Source organism: Zosterops lateralis (genome assembly GCF_965231275.1).
Source record: "Zosterops lateralis genome assembly, chromosome: 2".
Taxonomy (NCBI): Eukaryota; Metazoa; Chordata; class Aves; order Passeriformes; family Zosteropidae; genus Zosterops; species Zosterops lateralis.
The window spans coordinates 34,419,772-34,444,905 of NC_139763.1; the positions used below are offsets into that span (position 1 = coordinate 34,419,772).

Sequence of the window (25,134 nt, forward strand, 5' to 3'; positions counted from 1 at the left end):
TAAATGAGTTTTTGCTGGAAAGTTCAGCCAATGTTTTTTTAACATATGGTGGGCTTTTATTTTTAAAGAGGACTAGAAGGGGAAAAAAAGGCACTTCTGCCTTCTCTTTTAGTCAAATGCATGTTAAAATGTAGACAGTTTGGCCCATGTACTTGAAGCAGCTCCTGCTGAAGATAGAAGAATTTAACTCCATGGACAAAAATCCAAACCATTCAGAAATCGCACTACTTGTGCAGTATGGTGCCTTTCCCTGTAGTGCCTTTCCTGGGCTTTTTGGGTTATGGAAACACTTCTTTGTTTTTGTGGAGGCTGTAGCTCTTTTTAAGAGCTGGCTCTATGGCTAAGCTGCAGAATGGTTAGATGCTACACTGTTACTCAGATTCCTTATGGGCTCTTGCATGATGTCTACTTCATAGTAGAGGACTGACTAAATCTCTTTTTTCCTGTGATGTAGGACAGTTAACACACTGAGGGGATGAACAGAAGTGAAGCACATGGCTGTGATTTTTCTGCAAATTGTTTAACCTGTCAATGTGGTGTGAGAGCATCAACTGAGGTGGGAGGAGACATGGACCAGGTTGTCTCTGTGCCTATGGGCATCCACCCAGAACCAGTTTGTAGGACTGTGGTTGATTTCTCACCCTTGCTGGTTGTGGGCGTTACTGAGGTGGCTGCTGCAGTTCTAGGGTTGGGTGTTCTGAGCATCATTACGCAACTGCATCCTGATCCTTGATGCTGCCTTGGAAAAGCTCACAGCTGAAGGATTGGAATTAGGGTATTGACCACCACTGAATCAAAGACACTGTGAACCAGGTGAGACAAGCTTGTGTGAAGCAGATGGGGGCAGTGCTCTGCTGGCCGCATTCTTTACTGTTCAAGGTAACCAAATGGAGATCTCTGTTTCCTTGCACCCAGTGCAAGGGAGAAAGAAGCCTGGCCCAACTGGGAACACTGGGACCTGCTGGGTGATGGCAAGAGCTATTTCCTGCCTGTAAAATGGAAAACCTGGATCAATCATCTGAAAGTATTTCTGAATTCCATTGCTTAGAGAGATGTGGTTAGAGGTCGTCTGTAAGCATCAGAACATGTTCCTGGGAAACTTGTGTCAAGGCTTCAAAGTAATAAAGAAAGAAAAAGTGGACCAGCTGACTATTTTCCTCTGGAAGAAGTCCTTTGTACAGTGATCATGTAGTGTTTACTTGGAAAAAGCCTGGAAAGACAATGTAAATAGACTGTAAAGATGGCCATTCAAAAATAGCATTTTTTTGCATTAAGAATTTCCAAATGATCTTCACTCAAGAGCATTTCAGTGGCAGTAGGCTGAGGAGTGCAGGCTGCTTTCACTGACCTTGCTCACTGCTTCCTGGAATTGTACAGTGCAGTAATCATATCAGCTTTATTTTATATATATATATATTTTGGATTATGACTGTGTAAAATAAACTACAGAACTATTGCTATCCATTAGTAGTGAATGTGTAAGTGATACCCCCACACCATGTCTGGAGAAAGAATGGCAGCAATGTGGCCTGGCCTTTGCATGTGTTGTGTTATTCCACAGGCTGAGCACAGAAGTCCCATGAAGATGGAAGTGAAAGCCAGGACTATTTCCCAGGTATTGGGTACACTGAAGTGGGCACAGTGAATCCATGATTTTCCTTGTGCATAGTGGGGTGTGCAGGCTGACAAAAGGGAGGTACCACTCCCCACATAATATGGTTTTCAGGTTCCCCTATGTTTCTCTCATCCATCTGTGGATGATTTGTGGATCCAGGCCTAAGCACTCACCAGACAGGCAGAAGACAGCTTGACTAGGAAAACAATTATACCTGGAACCACATCAAGCCTCTGGATGCTTTACTTTTTGTAACACTGGGCTAGGGATGGGAATTACCCTGCAGAGGCAAGGTCTAGTAATCCTTACAAGCTCATGTATTTTAAGAAAAAGGACTTCTACAATAAGAGCAGGATACATTCTACTTGGGAAAGAAGGTACTTGTTTAGCACAAGTATAATAGAGAGCAGGATTTAAGAGGCACTTCATTAAACACAAAGTGGCAACAACAGCTACAGGCTCAGCAGAAGAGATCGATCCTGCACCATAGTGCTGTGTGACAGAGACGTCACTGCATGCTGGGAAAGCCTGTGGTTGTTTGCTGCCCAGTTACAAGCCCCTTTCTTAAGAAGGGTTTTAGGGTAGGAAAAAGTATCTCTTGCAGTGCAACAGATGTTCAGGATCATCTTTTGGAAAGCCAGTTGGTCATCCTTTCCCTGAGGGCACAGCTTAACAGAAAATGCTCTGTGTATCTTTACTGTATAAAAGCCCCAAACCATGGGCAGTTAGTGAACGGTATCCAGACAACCCTAGAGAAATTTGACATTGGTGATCTCTACTAAAACTGGAATAATTAACCAATATCCTTCAAATGGTATTAAAATTACTTGAGTTTCCCCCAGTAAGGTTCATCAGCACTTCAGCAACGAGTCTTGACACACAGGTGTGTAGGTTTGTGCAAGAGCTGGTGTGAGGAGCTGAGCACAACAGGTTTCTCCCAGCTGCTCAGCAAATACTCTCTTGGATGAAGAAAAACCTGCTGCACATGCAGCTTGTTGTAATTACCCAACCAGACTGCAAGAACCAGGTGAATGGTTCTTTAATAGTAAGACATGAATTGTGTGCAGTATGTAAAAATTAGAACTGATAAATTACATGTATGAAAATCTTTATTTGAAAATACAAACATGTTTTTTAAACATTTTAAAAGATCTACACTGCAACCAAAAAAATAACTTACATCTTTTTGTACATTTTTTCCCAACAAAACCTGTTTAACAGTTAAGAGTGAGGCAACAATTTCAAGCTGCTGTGACACTGATGAATATCCATGGAATGTGTCAATAGCAAACAAACAAAGGGGAGGACAGACAAAAGCACTGAATGCCCACAACAAATTAGTGCACATCACTGATCAAGTAACACTTATACAAAGGATTTTTTTAAAAAATTGGTTCCTTCTGCATGAATTAACACACCCATTTTGGATCAAGTGTGAACACTCAGACTTCATTGTTAAATAATCTTTTTATGATTAACATCAATGAAAAGACTGAAGTTTTGAAGGCCATGCAAAATTAAAGCTGGGGCAAACAAGGACTACACAGAAGAAAAACAACTTGTCCTGGGTGTTCACTTTAGTGTATTCTACTAATATGCACAGCTTATCAAAAAAACTCTGCTTGTAAATGAGTGCTGAACTGTGCACTCATTGTCGTGTCTCTTGCTTGCCAAGGCACAAAACCTAACAGAGGGCTGTCTATGAGCATTGGCACACATTGCAGGTGTAAATTGTCTCCTTACCTCCCATACCAGGACAGAAATACCTGTTCTCAGGTGAGATGGAGATGGTCAGTGCACCACACATCAACTTCAAGAGAATTACACAGTTCTCTTAAAAACAGTAGATTACCTTTCTCTTAAATGAAATATTGTTATTCTTCCAAAAAGGAATTATGCAACATCTGTAAATAAATATTTTAATCTATTTTACAAACGATAAACTATTGAATAAATACAAAAATCTCATCATTCCATATAAATGCACTTCTTTTACTTAAAAGGTAGTGTAGTGATTAGATATTTTTAGCACAAAACTAAGCTGACTTCCTGGAAACAAACCCCACTGAAATGTATCAGTGTAGCAGACCTGCTGCAGACTGTCCCTTTTCTTCTGCAAGTGCTGACCATAAGTAACCTCACTCAAAATCCTCATCATAGTCATATTCATCCACATCTACATCAGCCAGATGGGAAGGCATTTCAAAAAATGGTCTTTTCTCCATTTGATACTTTAGAACACTGGCCTTTTGATGATCTACAGGATTCAGTTCTGCATCATACCTAGAAGCAGACAAAAAAAAAAAAAAAAAAAAAAAAAAAAAGAAAATGGAAGTTGAACTATGCCAGGGAATGCCTAAATATTGGAACACTAACAAGGCAGCTGCAGGGAGAACTTAGTTTCCAATATTTTATAATAAAGAAACATAACCAGTAATAATAATTCCTGTAATAATAATTCTCTGAATTTAAGTTAGCTTACTCTCCTATCACATGCCACACTTTCCAGTGTGAAATGCAGCTCTACTGAAAGGATTCAAAGCACACGCTGACACACTCTCCAGTGGAGTACTTACAGGCTAGAAATGGTCAAATGCAAGATTTTAAGTACTTGCCAGAAACCTCTCAAGTTCTTTTCAAGAAAGCTGAAGTGAGGCTTAGTCAGGAAGAATGAAATACAGCTGCAGTAGGTATGATAAAAGACAAGGAATACTGGATTGAGGGTCTTGTTGACATGTGCATGAGCACCGGGAAGCGATAGCAGCCCTGCTTTTAAGCAGATGCTGGAAAGCGAAACCCAGCTGTTAACCCAGAAATTATTGATAACCACCTGCTGCTGATGCAGATGAATAGATGGATAATGAAATGTAAGTTTAACTAACACAAGCCAGTGAAGGCTGATATTTAGAAGAAGGCTAGCTTCAACACTTTAGGTGGGATCAATCTATAATTCATAGCTTTTAAAAAACCCACAAAGTCTCTGTGGAGATTTATAGTAGCAGATTAAAAACTTGACCATTTCCTGGGTTAGGGTGACTCAGGTTCATGCACGTCTTCCCAATCACTACTGAATTTCATCACATGGTTTTTTCCATCCACTTAATAGGACTGTGTGGAGAATGAGCATTAGATACTGCAGTTTTTGTTCTTTAAAACTGCTTTATAAAGGTGTGCGCATCAGTTATTCTTTCAGAGGAAGACATAGGGCAACGAAGAGTTAAATACTAAGAATCCATTATGAACACTAAAATAGAGCAGCACCTTGAGTTTCTCCTATGAGTTCGCCACTGATTTAAACAGAAAACAAGTCATCACCAAGTTAAAAATTTAAAAACACAGCCTTGTAAAAAGAGAATAAGAGTTCTTAAATAAGAGTTTTGGCTCACACGTAGGTAGTTGGCAGTCTCATACACTAATACATTAATTACATATTTTTGAGAAGGATGTGTTTTTTCTTTTTTAAATGAATGGCAGTGGTGGTGAGGATCTGCTTTACTAGAAAGGATTCATATCAACCGTCCTGCTGCATTCTTACCCGTCATTCCACTGGTCACTTGCTGCCTCTTCCGCTACCAAGATATCATACTCTTCAGCAGCATATTTCTCCCAGTCAGAGACCTCTTGACTTTCACCTTCACCATCCTAAACAAAAACATTGCATTTTATACAAAACAGTATTAATTGCTGAGCCCATAACTATAAAGACTTTTAAAGCTTCCTACTCACCCGCAACATAGAAAACTGATCCTTCTGTTCATGGTCAAGATATTTTTCAATGTTAAAAAAGGTATCAAAGAATACATTTGTCAACTTACATCGCTTTAAATCATGCAGAGTAATTTTTCCTGTAAAGAAGATTGAGATAATTAAAGATAATCCCTTCAGCTCTAATAATTTTATTTCTTGAAAGTAGAGGAATCAAAAGGTACATTATCATTACTCAATCATCACTGCTCAAGATTTGTCACTGATCCTCAATGCAATGGGAGAGATGCAAACAGATGAAATACACACCTAGAGATGTGTCCTTCAAAGTGTACAAAATTTTTAAATGGTTCAGATTTTTTTCCTTGCTGTGGTTTTCATATCCCGCTGCCCATCAGTATGTTGGAGTGAGATGCAGTATACTTCCCTTAGCTATTAAAAATCATTTAAGGTACTAGCTTAAGCTTCTTCAACAGATAGAAATCTCCAGTGAGTTAGCCATTCCTTCCCAAGGGGTGCTTGTAGGAATCTCCTATGGCAGCAGCCCTCTCTCTTCCCTGACTTGAGCAGACAAATGTATGACAGATGACAGTGTGTGATTATGCTTCATACAGATGAATTTTTCATAGAGTCAAGGTTGCCACACTTGTCCAGTCTGATCAATATTTACTGCTTGAGAGGAAAGCTAAATGCTCAGAGGTGTTTTGTTTGATTTTTACAGTGTGATACTTTAAAGACTCACATCAATGGATGTATTAAGCATTAGAAGTATTTGTCAGGTTGCTCAGAAATGTTACCCTATTTCAAAGCTGAATATTGAAGCTTCTGCAGAAAGGCTAAAAAATATGAGATACACAAGGGAAGACAGATGACTATCCTTAAAACTCCCCTTTATTGATTCACCTGGAATACAGACAATCTTCCATTGTTAATCAAACAGGAGCTATCTGAAGACGTTATGGAGGAGTTCAATAAAAGCCATACTTGGAACAGTATTTCCTCAGCAGTGTCCCAGCCTCTAAAAACGTGTAACTCAAGGACATCACAGGGAAGCAAAATCCAAATCCCATTTGTACATGGTTGCCACACCTGCATCTGTCATGAAAGGCCTCAGTGTGTTCTGCCTGGCTCGTAGCTGGTGCTCCAGAACGACACAAACCCCCTATGGCACCTGTGCTGTATCTGTCAGACCCACACAGATGTCTGATGCACCACACCATCTCAAGTGGCAGCAGCTCTCCACAACCAAGCAAATGATTTGAATCCCAGTTACATAAGCTCCCAGTTTAAGTTAGACACCTATATTTGGTTCATTGATTTGCTCTCCAGTTTCCATTTACTGCAATGGGAGCTTAGACACATAGCACTTATGTAGATGCCTACCACTGTCTCTCAAACACCAACACAACAGGAGGAAAATTTAAGTAATTAATTCAGGTCTTTAGAAATTAAAGTTTGCTTTTGTTGTATACAGAACATTCTATAGAAACTGTATCGCAGTTTAGCCATAGCTTTAAGAAAGTGTCTTATTTTTTGTCAAAGCTACAAAGTGAAACATCAGTTTATGCTGTTAGTTTTTCGTAATAGAAGAACAGAAGATCTTTTCTTAATCCACCTTTTAAACATAATTCAGTTTTCACAAAAAAAAAATAAAAATCAACCTGTCTTAACTGGCTTTCATTTTTATTACTCTGAAAATCTCTCATCTTGGCTGTGTTTGATAGACTTCTTTTATCATCCTCATGACATAAGAGGAGACATATCTATCTTGTTTAATTTTAAATGCAGAACAGAAATGTTATTATAAATGCCTTTCAGAAGCATAACATAAGACTGGAAGGGAACTACTGAGCTCAGGAGGTGATTGTGAGCAACCATATAACAAATGTGCTTCTCAGAGCTTGCCTCACTTCATTTTAAATGCCCTTAGCTCCCATGCATTAAACAATATTGGTGTAAGACTTCATTCCACTGATATCAGGGATCAGAAGCTTTCAGATGAATCACACTTAATATTCCTTTTTCATTTACAATTTTTTAATTTGCCTTTAGAGATACGTTTTCATTAAGCAAATCCATTTAAACTTGTTTAAATGAGGATAGGAAGCTTTACATTCTAGTTTTGAACTGTTTCAATTCCCTTGGCATGCAAAAAATCACATCTCAATAAATGACAAGTGTCTTAAAAAAATAATTTTCTTGTAATTTAAATATTCTTAATACTAGAAAGATAGTGGGCAATAAGCGCGACTTACTAATGGCCTAACCATAATTGTATAGAACATCATGCTCATTTCTTAAGTTTTTTTCAGGTGTGAAATGTAAATTAAAGTTTCATCAGCTAAAGATCATACAGTGTCAAATGCAGGAGAGTAGAATGCAGGTCTAGGAAAGTTCAAATCAGTGTAAAGAATAGCCAAAAAATAGCCAAAACCTCAGAACGTTTATTATTCTGTTAATTTTAAGCCCCTTGTCATGAATTTCCTAAACTGGTCTAAGAGAAAAACGCTGTTTAGAAACTCCAGAGAAACTCAATTGAATGAGCACTGGAAGAGGTAAAAAATGAGTGAACCATCAAGAGGTTTTCCTGAGAGCCTCACCTCAGCTAGACAGTGACAAGGCTTTACTTACAACTAAATGTGGCCACAAGCACAAAATGAAAGCTGACAAGGCATTTTAAAGCAGCACATTAAATCTTAGTATGGAAAGAATGCCTGCCTGCTGTTGGATGCCCGATCAATTATTAAGCTTTAACAGACTTCAGTGAAAAGACAACCTCAAGGCATTTTATTTGTATGACCAACTGAGTGCTTGAAGGTTGCACTAACTCCTAAATCCAGAGAAACAGAAGTTACAGATGGAAAAGGAGTTTATTACCTTCATGTTGTGGCTTTACAATATCCAGCATCTGGCACAGACAGTCTTCAAATGGCAAAGGTTCTATGGCCATGTTATCTAATTTTTGGCACTGTTCTTCATAAAAATATTCCAATTCATACATAGATAAAGCACCATCCCCATCGAGATCCATGCAGCGGAACCAGTATTCAATGCTGAAATTCAGTCATTAACAGCAAAGAGACAAACTTACTACAGACTTTCAAGAATTCATGTTGCCTGTTTCAAAGGCAAAACTAGACTTACAAGTACATTTCACTAATCCATGGAAAGTCATTAAACACCACTTACTGTGGTAAGAGTTGCTGGTATTTGCTATGCCATTCATTATTTCATTTGAAAACACATTTGTTAATGGTGTGAAGGAGAAGACATGGTTTTACATTAAAAAAATCAAGGGAGACAATGAGAAACTGAATTGTACATGAAAGCTTCAGTATTTTGGGTATGTTCCCATAATGAACAAGCTAGTGACATGTCATATGATAGGTTTCTTATCAGTACCATACAGCTAATAGTAGCTGCACAGCTTCCCAAAGTCACTGGCATCATGAAACAGCTGCAACATCTTTAATGTATGGCCCTGTTCATAAACAGGCCACACACAACTTATGAAACAATAACATTGAATTAGCCTCTTAAAAGTCATTAAAATAGACTTCTACAGCTACAACAGGAGACACTGATAAACAAGGATGATGCAAAGAACTGGGCCAGTTTTCCACTCATGTTTTGATAGTTTAGCCTCTTCAATTAGAGTTGCAGCTGTTCATCAGTGGTCCCCATTTAAGGGCTGGAAAAACAAAGTCAGTCTTTATTTCTGCTGAAGCAAATTCATTCTTACCTAGTTGGTGTTTTCTTGTCCTCTTCAGATATCAGAAACCAGACAAAATCAGCGTAGCTAATCTTCCCATCTTTTTGTGCTTTTCTACCTCTTGAAGGCCAGTGAGGAAAAAGGAAATCTATTTTAGAACATGTAGCTTTTACTAACCAAAATTAACTGTTGGTATTAACTATTTACTCCTAAATGATCCAATGTTCATAAGGGGCTTAACTATTAATAAATAATTTTGTTAACAAATCTCAAATAATTTTGATTATATATTATATACAAGTACATATGCTTTTTAGAATTTCTATTTAGGTAGAAGTGATAAGAACTTAAAAACTTTTCAGAACTCCACTAGCTAAAGGTTTTTGAATAGAATATGAAGATAAAAATCAAATAGAAATACTCAGGAAGTAAGTGTCTATGGCAAGAACATAATTGTCTGTTTCTACTCTCATAACTGCAGCAACCAAGCAAGTTGCACATAGTCAACCTATCTAGTAAAATGTCAGGTAGGCAGTTCCTAGACATACTACATTTCAATAAGAAAATTCATTATTTGCTGTTTTATCTTCAAGATGTCTGAAAATATGGTATATGTTTCATCTTGCCCAAGAAACTCAGATAAAGGAGTAAGCTCTAGACAGATGCCTGTTAAGTTTCTCATTTCAGCTTTTATTTCTGTTTATAAGTTGCTTTCTACCTCAGATATTCTGCTAGGAAACATTTCAAAAATTAATAAAATTCCATAAATACAAAAGAAGAAGAAGTCAATCCCAAGGGGAAAAATGAAGAATGACTGTCAAAAATGTGAATTAACTCAACTGGAAGCATTTTTGTAAATTTATTGATGCAATAAACATTGATTTTACAATTAGTACTTAAAAGCTCTGTTCTCCTTGAACATTTTACAACAGGTTTGAGGGATGCAAAAAGAATGATGCTAACATTTCTTCCTTCTTCATTCCCAGTCCTGCTGAGTCATACAATATCCAGTGGCCAGTGTTCATATGGGTAAAGAGTGAAGAACTTGAACTGTGCCAAAGGTTCCAAGACCACTCTAGTACTACTAAAGTTTAAACTATGATACTAAATCTTGAAATTCACTGCTCCTTTGTGAGGGGGAGCCATGTTTTTCCCTTGGAATATCACACAATTTAACAATCAGAAATTAAATTGTATTTAGATCAGCATACAAAATAAGTACCTTGTTACTGCTCCTGAGAAGATGCGCTCTATCATCCTATTTGAAATTGCTGTGAAGAAAGGTTTGAAACAGTGTCAACTCTATACAAGTTATTTTTGCTTTGTATTGTATTGTTGAAGAGTTTACTGGAACTCTCCTCTTACAACACAGATCAGTGAGAAAGATCAAGTGTAGTGCTCATTAATCCCTTTGAGTCCTTTTAGAGAGGATCACTTAACACAAAGTCTCCGAAAGCAAAGCTACAACCATCCAGTTTTGAATTCAAACTTAATGCAGACATAGTAATAAAACTGTAATACAAGTAATAAAATTGGCTGATTAATAAAACTGCATTTCCCAGTTCTTTGACAAGTAAATCTTGTTTTCCAGAGGCATTAAGTTTTACATGACCTTGGAAAAGAGCCAAAACAGAACTGGCACGATCATACATAATAAACATACTTTACTGATTCTGACAGGGGTCTATTTTTGACATGGTTTAGAACCATGCTTCTATTTTGAAACCATTTCAGGGATTTTAGAGACATGTCTGAACTGAGCACTACCTTTGTAAAGGATATTCAATTTATCCTTAAGAATTTGCAAAATTAAATCACAGGTGGCACTGTATTGTTGTGCTTTCTTTCTAGAACATACTAACTTAGAGCAGCCACTCAAATGAAAGCAGTTTTCCTTTCTCACTGTCCTAAAGCATAGTCAAACTTTAGCAGGCAAATTTTCAGAAGCAATCAGAATTGTGTTTATCCTTTTTAACGTGGGATAATACTCCATAATCACTTTGTGCTTAAGTCAGCTTTCCAGTCCTGAAAGGAACACTGTTAAGATGGACACAAGGCATCTAAAAAGAGCCCAAACAGTTCCATAAAAGCTAAAGAATACTTAAAATAGGAGCAAGTGTGCAAGACTACAGAATCATGGTCATTGCATATTACATGCAGCAAATGTAAACCTGCTAACTAGTGATGAATGGAATTAAACCAAAACATACCACAGCTGAGTTAGCAAAACTCCAAAATAAGCCAAGTACCTGAAGGTATGTTTGCCTTTTCTATACCTTGCCAGTTTTCTTTCCATACCTTGCCATAAAAGTAATGCTATTTGAATAATATTAGCAAAATGGATTGTGTCCAAGATAACAACCCAAAATTGCCAAATAAAACCATTTATAATACGCCAACACTTAAGTGATATTTCCTCTACTTTGTCAAGATCAGAAATCAAATTCAGAATTTTCCTCAAATGTGGTATTTGTAGATGCAAAGTAGCATCACAGATGACTTATCCTGCTTTAGTTCACTGAGTCAGCAGGACCAGCTACACCAACAGACTGATGAAACCAGCCTTGGCATTAAACCACTTCCTCAGCTCAAAGTTACAGGTCATTTAATACATGTAAACAAAGGTGCTTCATTTGTCATACCATAATCATTATGTCGAGCTAAATCCTTCCGATCAATATAGAGGTCATGGTCTGTATCCAGCTCCCAAAATTTGCAATAGATAACATAAAAATGTTCATATGAGAAGTACTCTGTCAGCTGGTTAATATCAGCTTCCTCTTCCAATAATGCCACATTCTATTATCAGAAGGATAAACAAAACACATTAGAGTTTGTAAGATATTTATTTGTTGAATAGTCTGAGTTCTCACAACCAAGTTAATATCTAATGCTATTTCAGTGGAACACTTTTTGTTTTCAGGGAAAATGCACACCATACAGTGTGACAGCAAAAGTGAACACACATGGCAGAAAATGAATGCATTCACAGAAGAATGAGAAATTGGACCAACTTCTGCTACACACATTTACATATATACAGCACTAGATACAAAAAATTACATTTAATCATGTTGTAATATATGAGAATTAATGCAATTGGTTCTTCCTTACTTTTTGGAAAAGGAAGAAATGCTATTTATGTTACTCCCTTAAGCCTTTAGTTAATGCAGTTTGGAAACTTCTAGAAATATCTGTTTTGCAAAATTTTAGATATGTACCTGCAAAAAGTTGCTTTTCCTGAGCTCATTACAAGTTATTTTCCCAGACCAGGACCTATTTACTGTATAAAATATTCTCTGTATGACCTGCAAGAAAGAAAAATGGAAAGAAACTTTAGCAATGGTAATAAATACCGATCCAAATATTTCTTAAAGATGTCTTAGTACAGCTGCATTAGAGAGCTCTACCTTTCCCCTATTTCTACTGTTCTCATTAGTTAGAACTTCTCTTGTGTTATATTATCCGCTATCCAAACCATTTCTAAACTTATATCTAAACTCATCTAGAGAAGCTTTATTTCAATGCTGCAGTACCTATATATCACTCAGTAATGTTGCAGAACACTCATATTCTATCCAAAATATGTATACTGGTGATTTCACTACTTCAAGTCTTCCTATGATCCTCAAGATCTACAGGATATAATCTAATGAACCTAAAAATGTATCTTATTACTTCAGATTTAAAGACCTGCATTTGCTATAAAACTGTTTTACTTCATAATTGTATTTACAGAAATAGAATTGTGACTCTAAGGATCAGAGTACAACAGCAGATGTTGCTACTTCTGAAGTCTACAAACACAACAAATCTACATCTGACATAAATACTTCCTGCAGGTGCAAAGAGAATGTTTTTCCCATTTAACTTCATTCTATTTGGAAGTTTCCTGAAAAAAAACCCTGTTAAGAGCATTAAAAGTAGTACAATACTATTTTCCAAGTGAAGAAAACAAAACAATCTATGCAAGAAAGATGACTAGTTCTTGTGCCATGACTGATACTGTGAACCAGAAACAAATGCATCCAGTTGAGTACCCAGCATATTTTTTTACATGTACATCAACTCGATCTTACAGGTCTTTTCCAAACTAATGGTTCTATGGCTATTTTGGACAATTCATGCATTCAGTGTAATTTTCTTGGGTTTAGCTTACAAACTTTAAATAAGACTTTAAAGTATGTTTCATCTGCTACTTAACTGAGTTCAGTATTCACCTCAATTAGTTTGACTTAAGGCAACCAGTCAGTCATTCACTACTAAACAAAAAAAACCCCAGAACAACCCAGACAGAAAAACCTAAACATATTATGAACTATTAATGCTCAACTGGTGATTGATTATACCTGCTAATTGGCAAGACTCAGTATTGCATGTGTACTGTTTCATTTGCAAGAGAGCAGTTACTATCTAAACTCCCCATCTCTTTAGGAATCTGTTTTCCACAATTAGTATGTCCTCCCAACTACAGGCTAAGCTTTTATCACTTCAAACTTTAATTGCAGTAAATCAGTAGTTTAAACTAAGCAATCATTTCTAAATTACAAATAGAAGAGCAATGTACTGATGAAGTTTTGAAAGAAAGCTTTAACTGTAGAGCAGCAAGCTCCTCAGTTCTTACTTTGAACAAGAACAGCTGGTTCAATGACTCTAGACAAAAGAATAGATTATCCTGCTTCTGAAACATAATTAACTTAATTCTAATTGTGAGTTCAGGGAAGGCCCATTTTTGGCTTATTTTTTCCCTTAGCTTTGCAACTTAATCCATCTGCATGTCATTATCTCATCTGTTATACATTTAACTGGTCTAAAAATAAAAACAAAATTGAATGTTTGGTAAAGACAACTGGGAACAGACTTAAACTGTTTTCTAAAGTTAGCTGATGCAGAGTATAAGCAAATTGTCAGAGAATTGCCTTTACTATTCTGCAGAGTGCTTTGTCAGAAGGGAGAAGAAGAGACTACAATTTCAAGAACTCACAGTTCAGGTATGCACCTAAAATCTTGGCAGAATAAATGCAGTATCTCATTTGTTACAGCAAACTTTTTAAACTTATTTCAGATCTGTCTTGGCCTTATGTAACTAACCTGACCACTAGACTGACCAACAAACCCATACCATTTCTTAGCAGACAGAACAGATTGCTTTCATGGCTTACACAACATGTGCTAAAGAGATGTGTGTAATGTATACGCATACACACATACATGTATGTGGGTATATATAAAAACCCAGCAGAAGAATGGCTCATTTGGTTTGCTACTGGAAGCATTCTTTAGATAAAACTTCATGTAGCAAGATTAAGCTAACTGAATACAGGTATGAAATAGCTTCTTTCATTATAGGTAAAATAATCTATTATTATAATTAATAACTTGCAGGACAGAATTTTAGAAGACTGTAACAAGTGCAATTTGTCAAAGCATGTGCAAATAGTGTCAAAGTTGTGGATTTGATACCTGTATGGACCATTCACTTAATAGATAGACTCAATCCTTGTGAGTCCCTTCCAACTCAGGATATTCCATAATTCTGTGAACAGTTATGCCATCCTAAAATATGACAAGAAAAAAGGCAGAGTGCTTCTGCCATTTCTTAATCTGCAGAATGGCATTCCAAATACTGTTGATATTTTCATACTAGTTTACTTTTTGATTAAACACCAATTTTTTTATTAAATACCAATTTCTGTTAATAAAATACTTCCAGTACTAATTTATTCAATATTGCCAAATTCAGACCTACTCAAACAAGCTGCTCCTCCAAAGAAAAGTAACTGGAAATGGCAGGACCTTTTCTTTCCTACTATTCTTCAGGACAGGCAGCAAGCTTTCAAAATTTAACCAGAGCAGGCTTTCATACAACCAAGAATCCATTAAGAAACAAAACAACTCACAGGCAGAACAATTCCTTCAGTCACAACTGACAAGAAAGTTCTGTGAGCTCAGGTAATCATCATAACAAGAAGCGAAACCTAATGCAGCAGAACATACTTGATAGGCCAGCAAGTCTCTGTAAAGAAGGATGTAAAACGCAAATGCTCTCAAAAAAAAAACCCTTCCACAATTTTAACCCAGGTCAAAGTATAATATGGATAAAAGATGATCAACACTGCATGGTTTTTTTGTTGGAGAACATTCATTAAGCTAGTTTTCACATGCACAAAGAAAGTGAACGGAATGTCACTTTGAAGAATTTTAATCTTTTGAGACTTCAGTGGAATCGACTGTCTAGTCTACAGTTGAGAAAATTTAATATCACTGATTTTTCCCTTTGGTACAGAACAAAAACTTCAGTCACATAACCCTGGGAAGACAGAAATGAAACTTTTCATGTATAAAACCTTCCTTGGAAGAAAAGTCCCCAGAGAGAAAAGTGCCAAGCAGCTTCAATATTATCATTATTTCACTTAATACTGAACATAATCATATTAATATAGATGTTTCATTCAAGGTTTCATTTAATTAATCCCAGACTAAGGTCAAGATTTTAATGAATGCAGTCTACAGCCACAATCAAGTGTTTAAGATAACAGTCTGCTCTTCTTTTAATGTTCATTAACTTATCCGACGCTATTACAATTCACTGCTTCTCTAACTAGTATTAAATTCAGCAATTCCTTTACAAATGTTAAGAACTATCATGCTTAAGAAAGACACTTCTTCCACAAGATTTCTAGTTATGTAGAAATGAAGACTGACAGCTTGCTCTAACTCTACTCTTCCCAAGGAACAAAGATCCTTAGACATATTGACTAATCTTAATTTTGATTTTCTTAGTTAACAAAAAAAGTACCTTTTCCAGATATAAATCACTTACTGTTGTAATATACCGAGAATGGAATTCAGATGCTTCTTTTAAAAATGAAAGGCCTGGATGACTATTCACCACATCCTACAAAAAAAAAAAAAAAAAAAAAAAAAAATTGGAATAACAATATCCCAAGGAGTATTCATTAGTCACCATATAAGACAATTAGCAAAGAGCACACCTGCTTCCTTAACCAAAACAGTTCAAATTAACTACCACAATCATTACTGATAACTTACACATAACTACTGATAACAAAGTTTCAGAAAAATAACACTACAAACCTTTTAAAAAGTAAAATTAGCTTTTAAATAAATCAGATAAAAAAAAGCTTTCCTAAATTTTAGAAATATAGGATTCTTTCTTCTATATTTTAGATAGGCTGAGAATTTTGAATACTGCTGACTGTCATAGCTTGTAATTCTGTGGCTATGACTCAGTAAAGTCAATTTAGGTTTCATTCAGTCATTTCTCTAAGTGGTGTTTGCTGCTCTTCCACCAAAGATTTACTAGGTTTTGAATTCACATCCCACTTCTTTGCCCTCCAAAGGCCTGTCCTGACTTAACTTGAACGGCCCTCTGAAACGTAAAAGATTCCAGTACAGGTGCTATTCCTACAATCGATTTAAAATCTCACCATTGTGCTTAAAAGACTTCATCTTATACAAAATGATTAACTGCAGAACAAGTCACTCACTAGCATCTTAGTGGATCATGCAAAGTCAGTTGCACTGAATATTATCAATAAACTTTAATGATGACCATAAAAAAGTATATTTAGTTCAAACAACTCAGGGCTTTGCCAGTTCATCATTTTGTTGTGTTCCTAGAAATAGTTTCAGTTGCAATTTACTTGTAAAAAAGGAATGAAGTCTTCTTGCACCAAGTAGTTACATCCAGGGTTCATGAGAAGGTGAACAAACTTCGCAGCATCATCATAGCAGGTCTGAAGTACTCTGAAATGTAAATATTTCCATTTAATATTCTACATAGAAAATTGCTCATGTTATCTCATGCAGGCATCCTAGAGCAAGGCCTGTGAAACAATATTTATTCAAAAGTTCATTACAAATGTCCAAACATGCTCCAAGTGAACTTATCAAAGGAGTACTGTCTCTTAAATTTATGTCAAAGGAGACTGGTACACCATGTAATCGATTACATGAAAGGACAATTTAAAGTTAGAATTAGATAAAAACTCAAAATAAAAAGCACTTTGTCCAGAACTGGTATCTACAAGTAAGGGATATGGTTTTCACTTTTCTCATGAACTGTCAATCGTTTACCGAACATTTTAAAATCTATAAACACTGTAAATGAAGATTTGTTTATTTTAAAGTATTAAAGTATTATTTAGTTACATTTTCCCATGTACAAGTTCGATGACAATGGTTGAATATGGGAAAGCATTTTATTCCCCTTTACAGACAGGATCACATTCAGAGCTTAAAATATCACATTTCAATGAAAAAAACCAGAGTACTTCTAAAAAAATGTAATCTACTTACTTCCGCCACATTGCAACAAATTTATGAACTGACACGTATCCTGTTCGTTCACCTCCAGCGCAATAAAACAAAGGACCTTTCCAGTAAAGTGGGCATTCACAAGCCTACAATTAAAGTATACATCAAGTCAGTTTATTTATTGCTTATCTGAGGGCTACTCTTTTATTTATAGATCCTTCAAAAATTACAAGTGTTAAGAAAGCATTAGGAAAGAGATTTTTTTAAAAAAATGTTTCTGGAACCAGCTTCACCTTCTGAAATAATCCATTTAAAGCAACTGCTTTAGGCTGAAATCCAAATGTAGAGAGCAAAACACAGAGCAACTTGTAGCAATCATAGATGAGCATAATAGACTAACACAGTGAGTCACATGTCTGTCTGTCCATGTTCCAAGCAGCTGAACAGAGTCCATCTTAAGCTCCTCTCAAGAGCTGAATATCGTTAAGCTAGGCTCAAGACAGTACACTTACCGACCTTCTGAACTGGAGCAAACTGACATTTGTCTGGCTCAACTCATCTGCATCCTTACATGTGCATGGCACATCCTCTGTATCTTAAGTAGCAGGCCAGCCTGCCCTGAGCAGCAGTATCTTGCTTTAGGATACTCAACAGGTACACATTCCCAACTCCAGTGTGACCACATGCACCTAAAGTCCAAGTGTCTGCAGCTGAAACAGCCAAGAGCCCCGCTTGCCTAAAACTGACTCCAGCTGGGAGCAGTCAGACATGCTAGCATCCCCAGGGACCTGCAAAAAGACTGTGAATACTGCAAGATGTGTAAGGTCACTGGAGCATAAGAACAATTACTTCTCATGTAATAGCTTAACTAGTACTTCAAACAAATTTAAAAAGGTGCTTTTGATGAATACTGTCCTCAGTATTCTTCAGGAAGGTGTCTTTCATCGCTGAATTGTAGGTGAGTAGACCCTTTCACCTTCCTTGCTGAGAGAGGAGTGTCTCTTCCCTAACTCCTCACTTCTACGTTGGAAAGAGCTGTGGAAGACAGGGATCCTATCATTCAGCTTAGCAGTTTGGTGAGGCAAACCCTGAGTCCTGCTCCTGTGAGCAGTCACACTTTCTATTTTCTAGACCCTGGACAAAGTGAGAAGAACATGGATGAGAACCTGAGACTCATTACCAAGACCATGACTTGCAGTGAGATTTCAATCATTGATTTAATATAACAAAATGGAAATTTAAATTTATTTTAACTAGCTTATTGTCTTTAAACTTACACAAAAGTTTAAAAATATTTGCTGCTTTCTAAGCTAAGTATTTTGTTGCTCTGTCATGACTCTAAATTAGCTCTTCAGGAATAACTTGAGAGCTATAATCTCAAGTTACCAAACCACTATCTTTACCAGTATCTTTACAACAGAGATTCAGCAGAATGAGAAAAAACTCCCAACTTGTGTAAACATCCTGAAAGCAAAACATATATTAGCAATGCTTTTGCATTAAGTCTCTTGGTCAATATGGAATGGAGAACAACACACAATGTTGTTCTTTAGTATTTGGTTGTTTATGTAGCAAAAAGAGTAGTTCAAGTTTTGATTTCATGTTTTGTTTCTTTCTGTGAAGTCCTTTGATACACAGTTAATGCAGAAACTTCCACATAACTGTGGTACCAACAATGCAGAATATTGTTAAATACTAATGTGTGGGAGATGGAAACACAATACATGAAAACCAAGCACAAAGAACTCATCTTTCCTTTCCATAGGAGTACAGTGTGAAAAGAAGATGTTTTCTTTTCCAGCAAGTTCTCACCTTTGCAACCTTACCCATGTCTTCTAATGTTGCCCTCTCATTTGGAAATTCAGAAAAAGTTTTCTCAATTTTGGCGATCACAGCATCTACATTCACTTTTTCCTTCGGACATCCTCGAGGAAAATAAAAAGTTGGAATGTTTTGACTACGTGATGGTGGCAAAGTTTCTTCCTTCTTTGTTTGAACCTAAATAGATAAATACACATTTGACAGTCAAATACCATAAAATCACACCAGTCCTCCACAGATGACTTAAATCTCTTGGTATTCTATGTTTCAACACACCTTCAAAAAGATTTCAGATTATAAATTGAAAAAAACTATTACAGAATAAGCATACATCAGAAAAATTAATGAGTATTTCCAAAAACATTTGTTTAGAAAGGCTTCTAGGATGTTAAATATTTAATAAAAACAACTTCAATCTTCAACATATCAAGTTTCAAAACTAATACATTGGACAGCTTCTTGGAGATCTGAAATTACTCAGGTTCCATTATCTGTTTCAGAAAAAACTTTTCAACCACTATCTTAACAGACATCATGAAATAATTTGCTTTTTACAGCTTCAGTCTTTTGAAATAAGTATAACAACTTTATTACAAGCCACCAACCTATTTAATGAAGTTATGGTGAAGATTTTCTTCTTTTTTTTATGCTAAAAATGATAGATTTTATAAAGGTATAAAAAATGGCTGCAGAGGGTTTTTTTGGGGGGTAAAGTGTATACAATTATGAAATGAGAGCTTGGAAATCTGTTTCTCAAGAATTGTGATACACCATATCAATAAAAAAATCCCCAGATGAGCTGTAACAAGAGAAATTTATTTGAGTTCAGTAAAGAAGAATTTACCTAGTAGTCAGTTTCCAAAAGGATGTCAAATAGGGCAGCACCCATCAGCACTTTACAAGAGCCCTTGCTCTATTACCCTATTTCTCCTTTTCCCCACTTCCAAGAACTGCCTGGACTGACATAAGATTAGCTCAGTTGGTCAGAGCATGGTGCTAATAATACCAAGGTCATGGGTTCCATACAGGAACATTCCCCATTACAGGCTGTTCATTTAAGAATTGGATTTGATGATCCTTGTGGGTCCCTTCCAATATTCCTCCAAATTTGTGATTCTGTGACAACTACTCCCATGTGAGCTGCTCAAATGGCCATAGAGCTCATCTGAGAAAAGGGAAAGCATAAATCACAGACTACGAACATTCCCTGAATGTTGCAGATAACATGAGGTAAATCAGCATTTTAAGAAAGCTTAGTACACACAGGCAAGGCATTTTTAAAATCCCAGCTACAGAAATTTAGAGCCTCAGATTGAAAAATTTCTTTTAAAAGGAAAGGTAGAAGCAGAGGGAAAACTACACTGGAAAAGATACCAAGAGAAAAATAAAAGCTATCATCAAAACCCTTTGCTCATTGGATACCGTATTTTTTCAGAAACTACTAATTTAGATACCTCAGTTACACAATAAATGATGTCCACTGGTCCAGGTTGAAAGCTGTTCTTAAACACATATGGAAATCTCAATTCAGGATTTGTAAATAGACCTATCCAAGCATAAGTTATTTAAAAGAATTGTATGATAAGGGCTTTTAATTTATTTTTCATCTTATAATCTGGAACATGTTCACAACAGACAAAGACTATAAGGAAGAAATTCAGTGACCGATTCAGAACTTAAGACAAACATATAGTTGAAGAAAAAATACTTTTCCAAAATGAAAATGTTGTATTTAAACATTTGAATTCAGCATGCTTACTGTAAAAATATATAACAATCAATCTATAAAACAGAATAGTCATTCTAATTCTAAGACCAAATATAGACTACAAATCTGTCATGGCAAGATAACTCTCCCTATATTGAAAGATGTCTATTTTTACATGCTGGTTTCTCAAAGTTGGCAAAAGAAGAAACTATAAAAAGGCTTCATTTGCATTAGCAAGTGTATGACCACAATCATTTCTACTAGAATTATTTGGTGCCTACATATAGGCATCTAGTGAGAATACCATCTAGGGCACGAAACAAAATGCCCTTGAACATTCCTTGTGGTATCCAGCAGGCAGCTCCAAGCACAGCTCTCACTCTGCATCTGCCACGTGGATGTCCTGAGCACATTAATGCTTCTTAAATGCCACCAGCAGCTTGGAATGGGACAATTGAATTGTGCTGTTAATGTCAGTCAACACAGGGGTAGGAACTGTACCAAAGAGAGAAGCCTGTAAGTCCAAAACCATTAGCTCCAACTAATGCACTATAAAGTTGATATTGCACCTCCCCCCTCATCTTCCCAAAAAGGGCTAAAGATTCTTCTCTCAGTCTGAATTCCAATAACTAAAAGGTTCCTTGTACAACTGAGGCTGCTCTGCTGTATGTGCTCTAATGAAGGAATGTGATACTAAAAGGGCTCTAAAAACTTCACTATTTTCTGTTCAGGTGTTAGTTACTTCTGTAGAGGCACATATTGCATAGCTGATGAAGGAAGCAGTTCTATTATTTCAGGGCAATCAAAATGAACTAATTTTGTGAGATTAGGCTGTTCTAAAATTAATTATAATTTTAACTGGGGAATTCCTTCATTAACAAGAACTGCCAGAACTCTGCTAACATCAAGTCTTTGACTGGAAAATCTGCAGAACCAGTTCATTAATCTTTGTGCACAACTACTCCATTTCAGTGGTCAATTTAACATTTAGAAAATGATCTACAATTTCCTGTGGTTTTAAGTTAAAACTTTTAAAACTTGTACCAGTAAGCTAAACTCAAAAAAACGAGACTTGTTCGGTCCGTGGAAGATTTTCTCTGCAACTTGTTGAGAAAAAGTACTAATAAAAGCATGCTTGGAATTAAGGAAAACAGCTGTATTAGCTTGTAAATAACACAAACAGATGTATGCTGCAGAGTCAGGACTGAAGGGAGCATTAACCTTTGCAATAAGTGTATAAGAACTCCAGGATCTGTAAGTGTATTGCAAAGTTGCCATTGCAGCTTAGGTTTTATGTAACAGATGAGAAGTGAAGATTCCTTGAAAATTTCTTGTTTGCAGAAATGTAAACAAAGTTCTGTAAGATTTGTCTATAGGAGAGTTAAAGAAAATCTTTAATACACTAACAGTTTTCATTCTTGACATACAGAATTGTAAGGACTCTCCACAGCTACCCAACACTTACTTGCCTGGATTCTTACAGTGGAGGAAATGGAAGTTTTTATCCCACTGAGGTCACTGTTCAAAGGGCAAAACTTCTAATATTAGTTTTGCAACTTTCCAGATCCTTTTCCAACCATTCTTTCAGCAGTTGTTTACAATAATGGCATAAAATCAGTATTATAGTTGCAATACAGTAATATCTAGTATACACCAGGGAATATGGATACAGTGTATTACAAAAAGAATTTAATTCTTCAAGCTAGACAGTCTTCTTACATCTACCACCTGATGAGTTGCATTCAGCAGTTAACTTTGTTATAAACAAAAAATAAAGATAGTGGGAATTTTAAAAGGATAGGCTTTTACTTTTTTCTTAACTATAAGAACTGATGCTATAATACAATCATTCAACTACAGGATATACTTCTGAAATAACAAAGAAGGGAGGACTTGTTCCCAGATATTTTAATAATGTATGCTCAGTAATGTCTAGATCTCACATTTGCGTGTAGCAACTGCCAAGTAGAAATACTGAGCCCCATGAAGGACTTGACTATGTGGATTCAAATGCAAGTGAGTAAAACCTCACTTATTAAGGACTTGCTGTAAAAGGAAGCAAGGTAAATATTTACACTAAGGTAAATATGTTCGTGAATATAATACTCTTTTAGACATCTCTGAGATTAAGACATGAACCTGGATTGGAAGGGACATCTAGTTCCAACCCCTCCTGCTGTGGACAGGGATGCCACCCACTAGATCAGGTTGCTTAGGACACCATTCAGCCTGGTCTTGAACACTTCCAGGGATGAGGGATCCACAACTTCTCTGGGTTGCCTGTACCAGTGCTTCACAGCTCTCACAGTAAAGAATTTTTCCTCTCCTCTTTTAGTTTAAAATCATTCCCCCTTGTCCTATCACTATCTGGATTGAACTGATTGGTATTTACATTGTTTTGACAGGACTACAGAATAAGATAACTTCATTCAAAAATGCTGATGACACCAACATTTATTCTGCCTGTTTCTCTGAAAAAAAGCTCAATCATAAACATTTAAAAGTATTTACAGAGTTCACAGTCAGCTCTTGCTGTACTATTTGACAGGAATTTCCATGATAGTGTTCATACTAGAGAAAAGTCATCAGAATGCATACAACAGGGTCAAAAAAGGACCCCAAAAAATTCTATCTCACATTTACACCCAACCTCACATTAGGATTTTACTAAGTGATGCACCACAATCTCCCTCACTAAAAAAAGGGCATTAAATACTGAAAATACTATAAAGAGATTGCTGCCTATCAAATAGATAGAAGTCTGGTTCAATTCCTTAGTAGTTTTTAACTAGGCATTTAAAAGAAAAAATGTCTGTTGCAATATTGTTTACAATATGCAATACATAGGCTAATCTAGTTCTTCAATAGACTAGGTCTTCTTCTATATTCTACTTCATGCTAAACTTACCTGGATGAACCAAAATGCATAATGAGCTAAGAGGATTTTCTGCAGAGACTTGCTATTCAGCCTTTTAAATCCTAACATCCCTGCAACCACCCATGTATAAAGCCCATCAACCACCTAACAATGAAAACATAACTACATGAAGTTCCCTGACACACAACAGACAATGAAAGCCAACATGGAGATTCAAAGGGTAACATTATTTTTTGTATCAGTCTTTCCTTTCATAAAGTCAATGCGTTCTTAAGAATACAAGGTGTGCTACAGCAGAGCAGTTAAAACAGTAACTGTGAATGTAGTAAAATGTTATCAGTAATCAGGCTCACAAGGAATACCTGACCAGCCTTCCCATCCCTCTGCTCTGTTATTGCTGTCAATAACTCTGACTAATAAAATCACAGAAATGCTTCTTTTTTAACTTACTATCTAATTGATGGCAAAGTGAAAGTCAACATTTCCCTCTAGATAAACAACTGACATTATCAGTAGTTTTATGGAACTTAAATCTCGAAAACATCACATAAAAGACTTGCACTACTATTATTTAGAAAAGGGTCCTTTCTCATTTGGAAGAAAAACAACAGTTTTGAAAAACCTGTTCTAACATTTCAAATAGTTTAACATGCTGAAGTGCCTTTAAAAATCCGTTTCAGGATAAAGTAAGGTTACTACCAGAACTTTCATCAGAAGCCCAGAGAAACGTGTCCTCTGTAACATAAGCTCTCTTGACCTTGTGGTAGACATTTACATTTATTTATGTTGAAGTGTGATGCTTTTTTATTGCTTTCTGTGTCATCCTCATTAGCATCTTTCCAGCCAAACTAATGAGATTTTTTTACTGCAAGAGTTCACTGATTGTACTACTTCCTGTTCAGCTTGATGTGCTAAACGGTGTTTTCCTCTGTGAAAGATGATCCTTGGACAACTTAAAACTTTGGAAATTTCTGAGTCCTTCCCCTTACCAAGTTCTATTACTCTAAAATGAAATCACTGCAGTGCTTGAAAATGGTAAGTTTATCTGAAATCTTCATAATGAAGTTTTACAGCATGGCATAAGGTAAGCTACACCACAGCACACCTGCATCTTCCCCTTCCCCCATGCCCACATAGAATTTACTTGCTTCACTAGTGACAGTGAAGCAATATGGTGAACTGCCTCAGGTCACCAAAACAGCTAAAGAGCAAAATTAAAACCTCCTATTTGTCTTCATCCAATCTCACACAGTTGGTACCACTCAGAAGCAACACGGTTCTGCTGCTAACATAAGATCAGGGAGTACTGTGGCAGTATAGTTTAAAATCAGATTACATTAGGCTTAAAACCAGGCTAAGATTGTGAATCATTTTGCATAGCTTAGTCAGAAATATAAAACGTAGATCAAACCTTG

General features: G+C 36.3%; 2 protein-coding genes across 5 annotated transcripts in view; one reads left to right on the plus strand and one right to left on the minus strand.

The window, feature by feature from the left end:
* The window catches only part of LOC310905815 (cohesin subunit SA-2-like), a 60,198-nt gene extending 58,760 nt beyond the window's left edge, over positions 1-1,438 (plus strand). For all 3 annotated transcript variants that reach the window (XM_083854516.1, XM_083854515.1, XM_083854517.1), the window contains exon 33: positions 455-1,438. In XM_083854516.1, coding sequence (XP_083710642.1) covers positions 455-463 — 9 coding nt within the window. In that variant the 3' untranslated portion in view covers positions 464-1,438. The remainder of the gene's footprint in view (positions 1-454) is intronic.
* A 1,024-nt stretch (positions 1,439-2,462) lies between these two features.
* Positions 2,463-25,134, minus strand: part of PPP2R3B (protein phosphatase 2 regulatory subunit B''beta) — a 43,626-nt gene continuing 20,954 nt past the window's right edge. For both annotated transcript variants that reach the window (XM_083885197.1, XM_083885198.1), the window contains exons 2-13: positions 19,125-19,310; positions 17,355-17,458; positions 16,700-16,802; positions 15,856-15,930; positions 12,254-12,340; positions 11,675-11,831; positions 10,255-10,303; positions 9,063-9,152; positions 8,198-8,373; positions 5,342-5,460; positions 5,151-5,257; positions 2,463-3,898 (exon numbers count right to left, since the gene is read on the minus strand). In XM_083885197.1, coding sequence (XP_083741323.1) covers positions 3,754-3,898; positions 5,151-5,257; positions 5,342-5,460; positions 8,198-8,373; positions 9,063-9,152; positions 10,255-10,303; positions 11,675-11,831; positions 12,254-12,340; positions 15,856-15,930; positions 16,700-16,802; positions 17,355-17,458; positions 19,125-19,310 — 1,398 coding nt within the window. In that variant the 3' untranslated portion in view covers positions 2,463-3,753. The remainder of the gene's footprint in view (positions 3,899-5,150; positions 5,258-5,341; positions 5,461-8,197; positions 8,374-9,062; positions 9,153-10,254; positions 10,304-11,674; positions 11,832-12,253; positions 12,341-15,855; positions 15,931-16,699; positions 16,803-17,354; positions 17,459-19,124; positions 19,311-25,134) is intronic.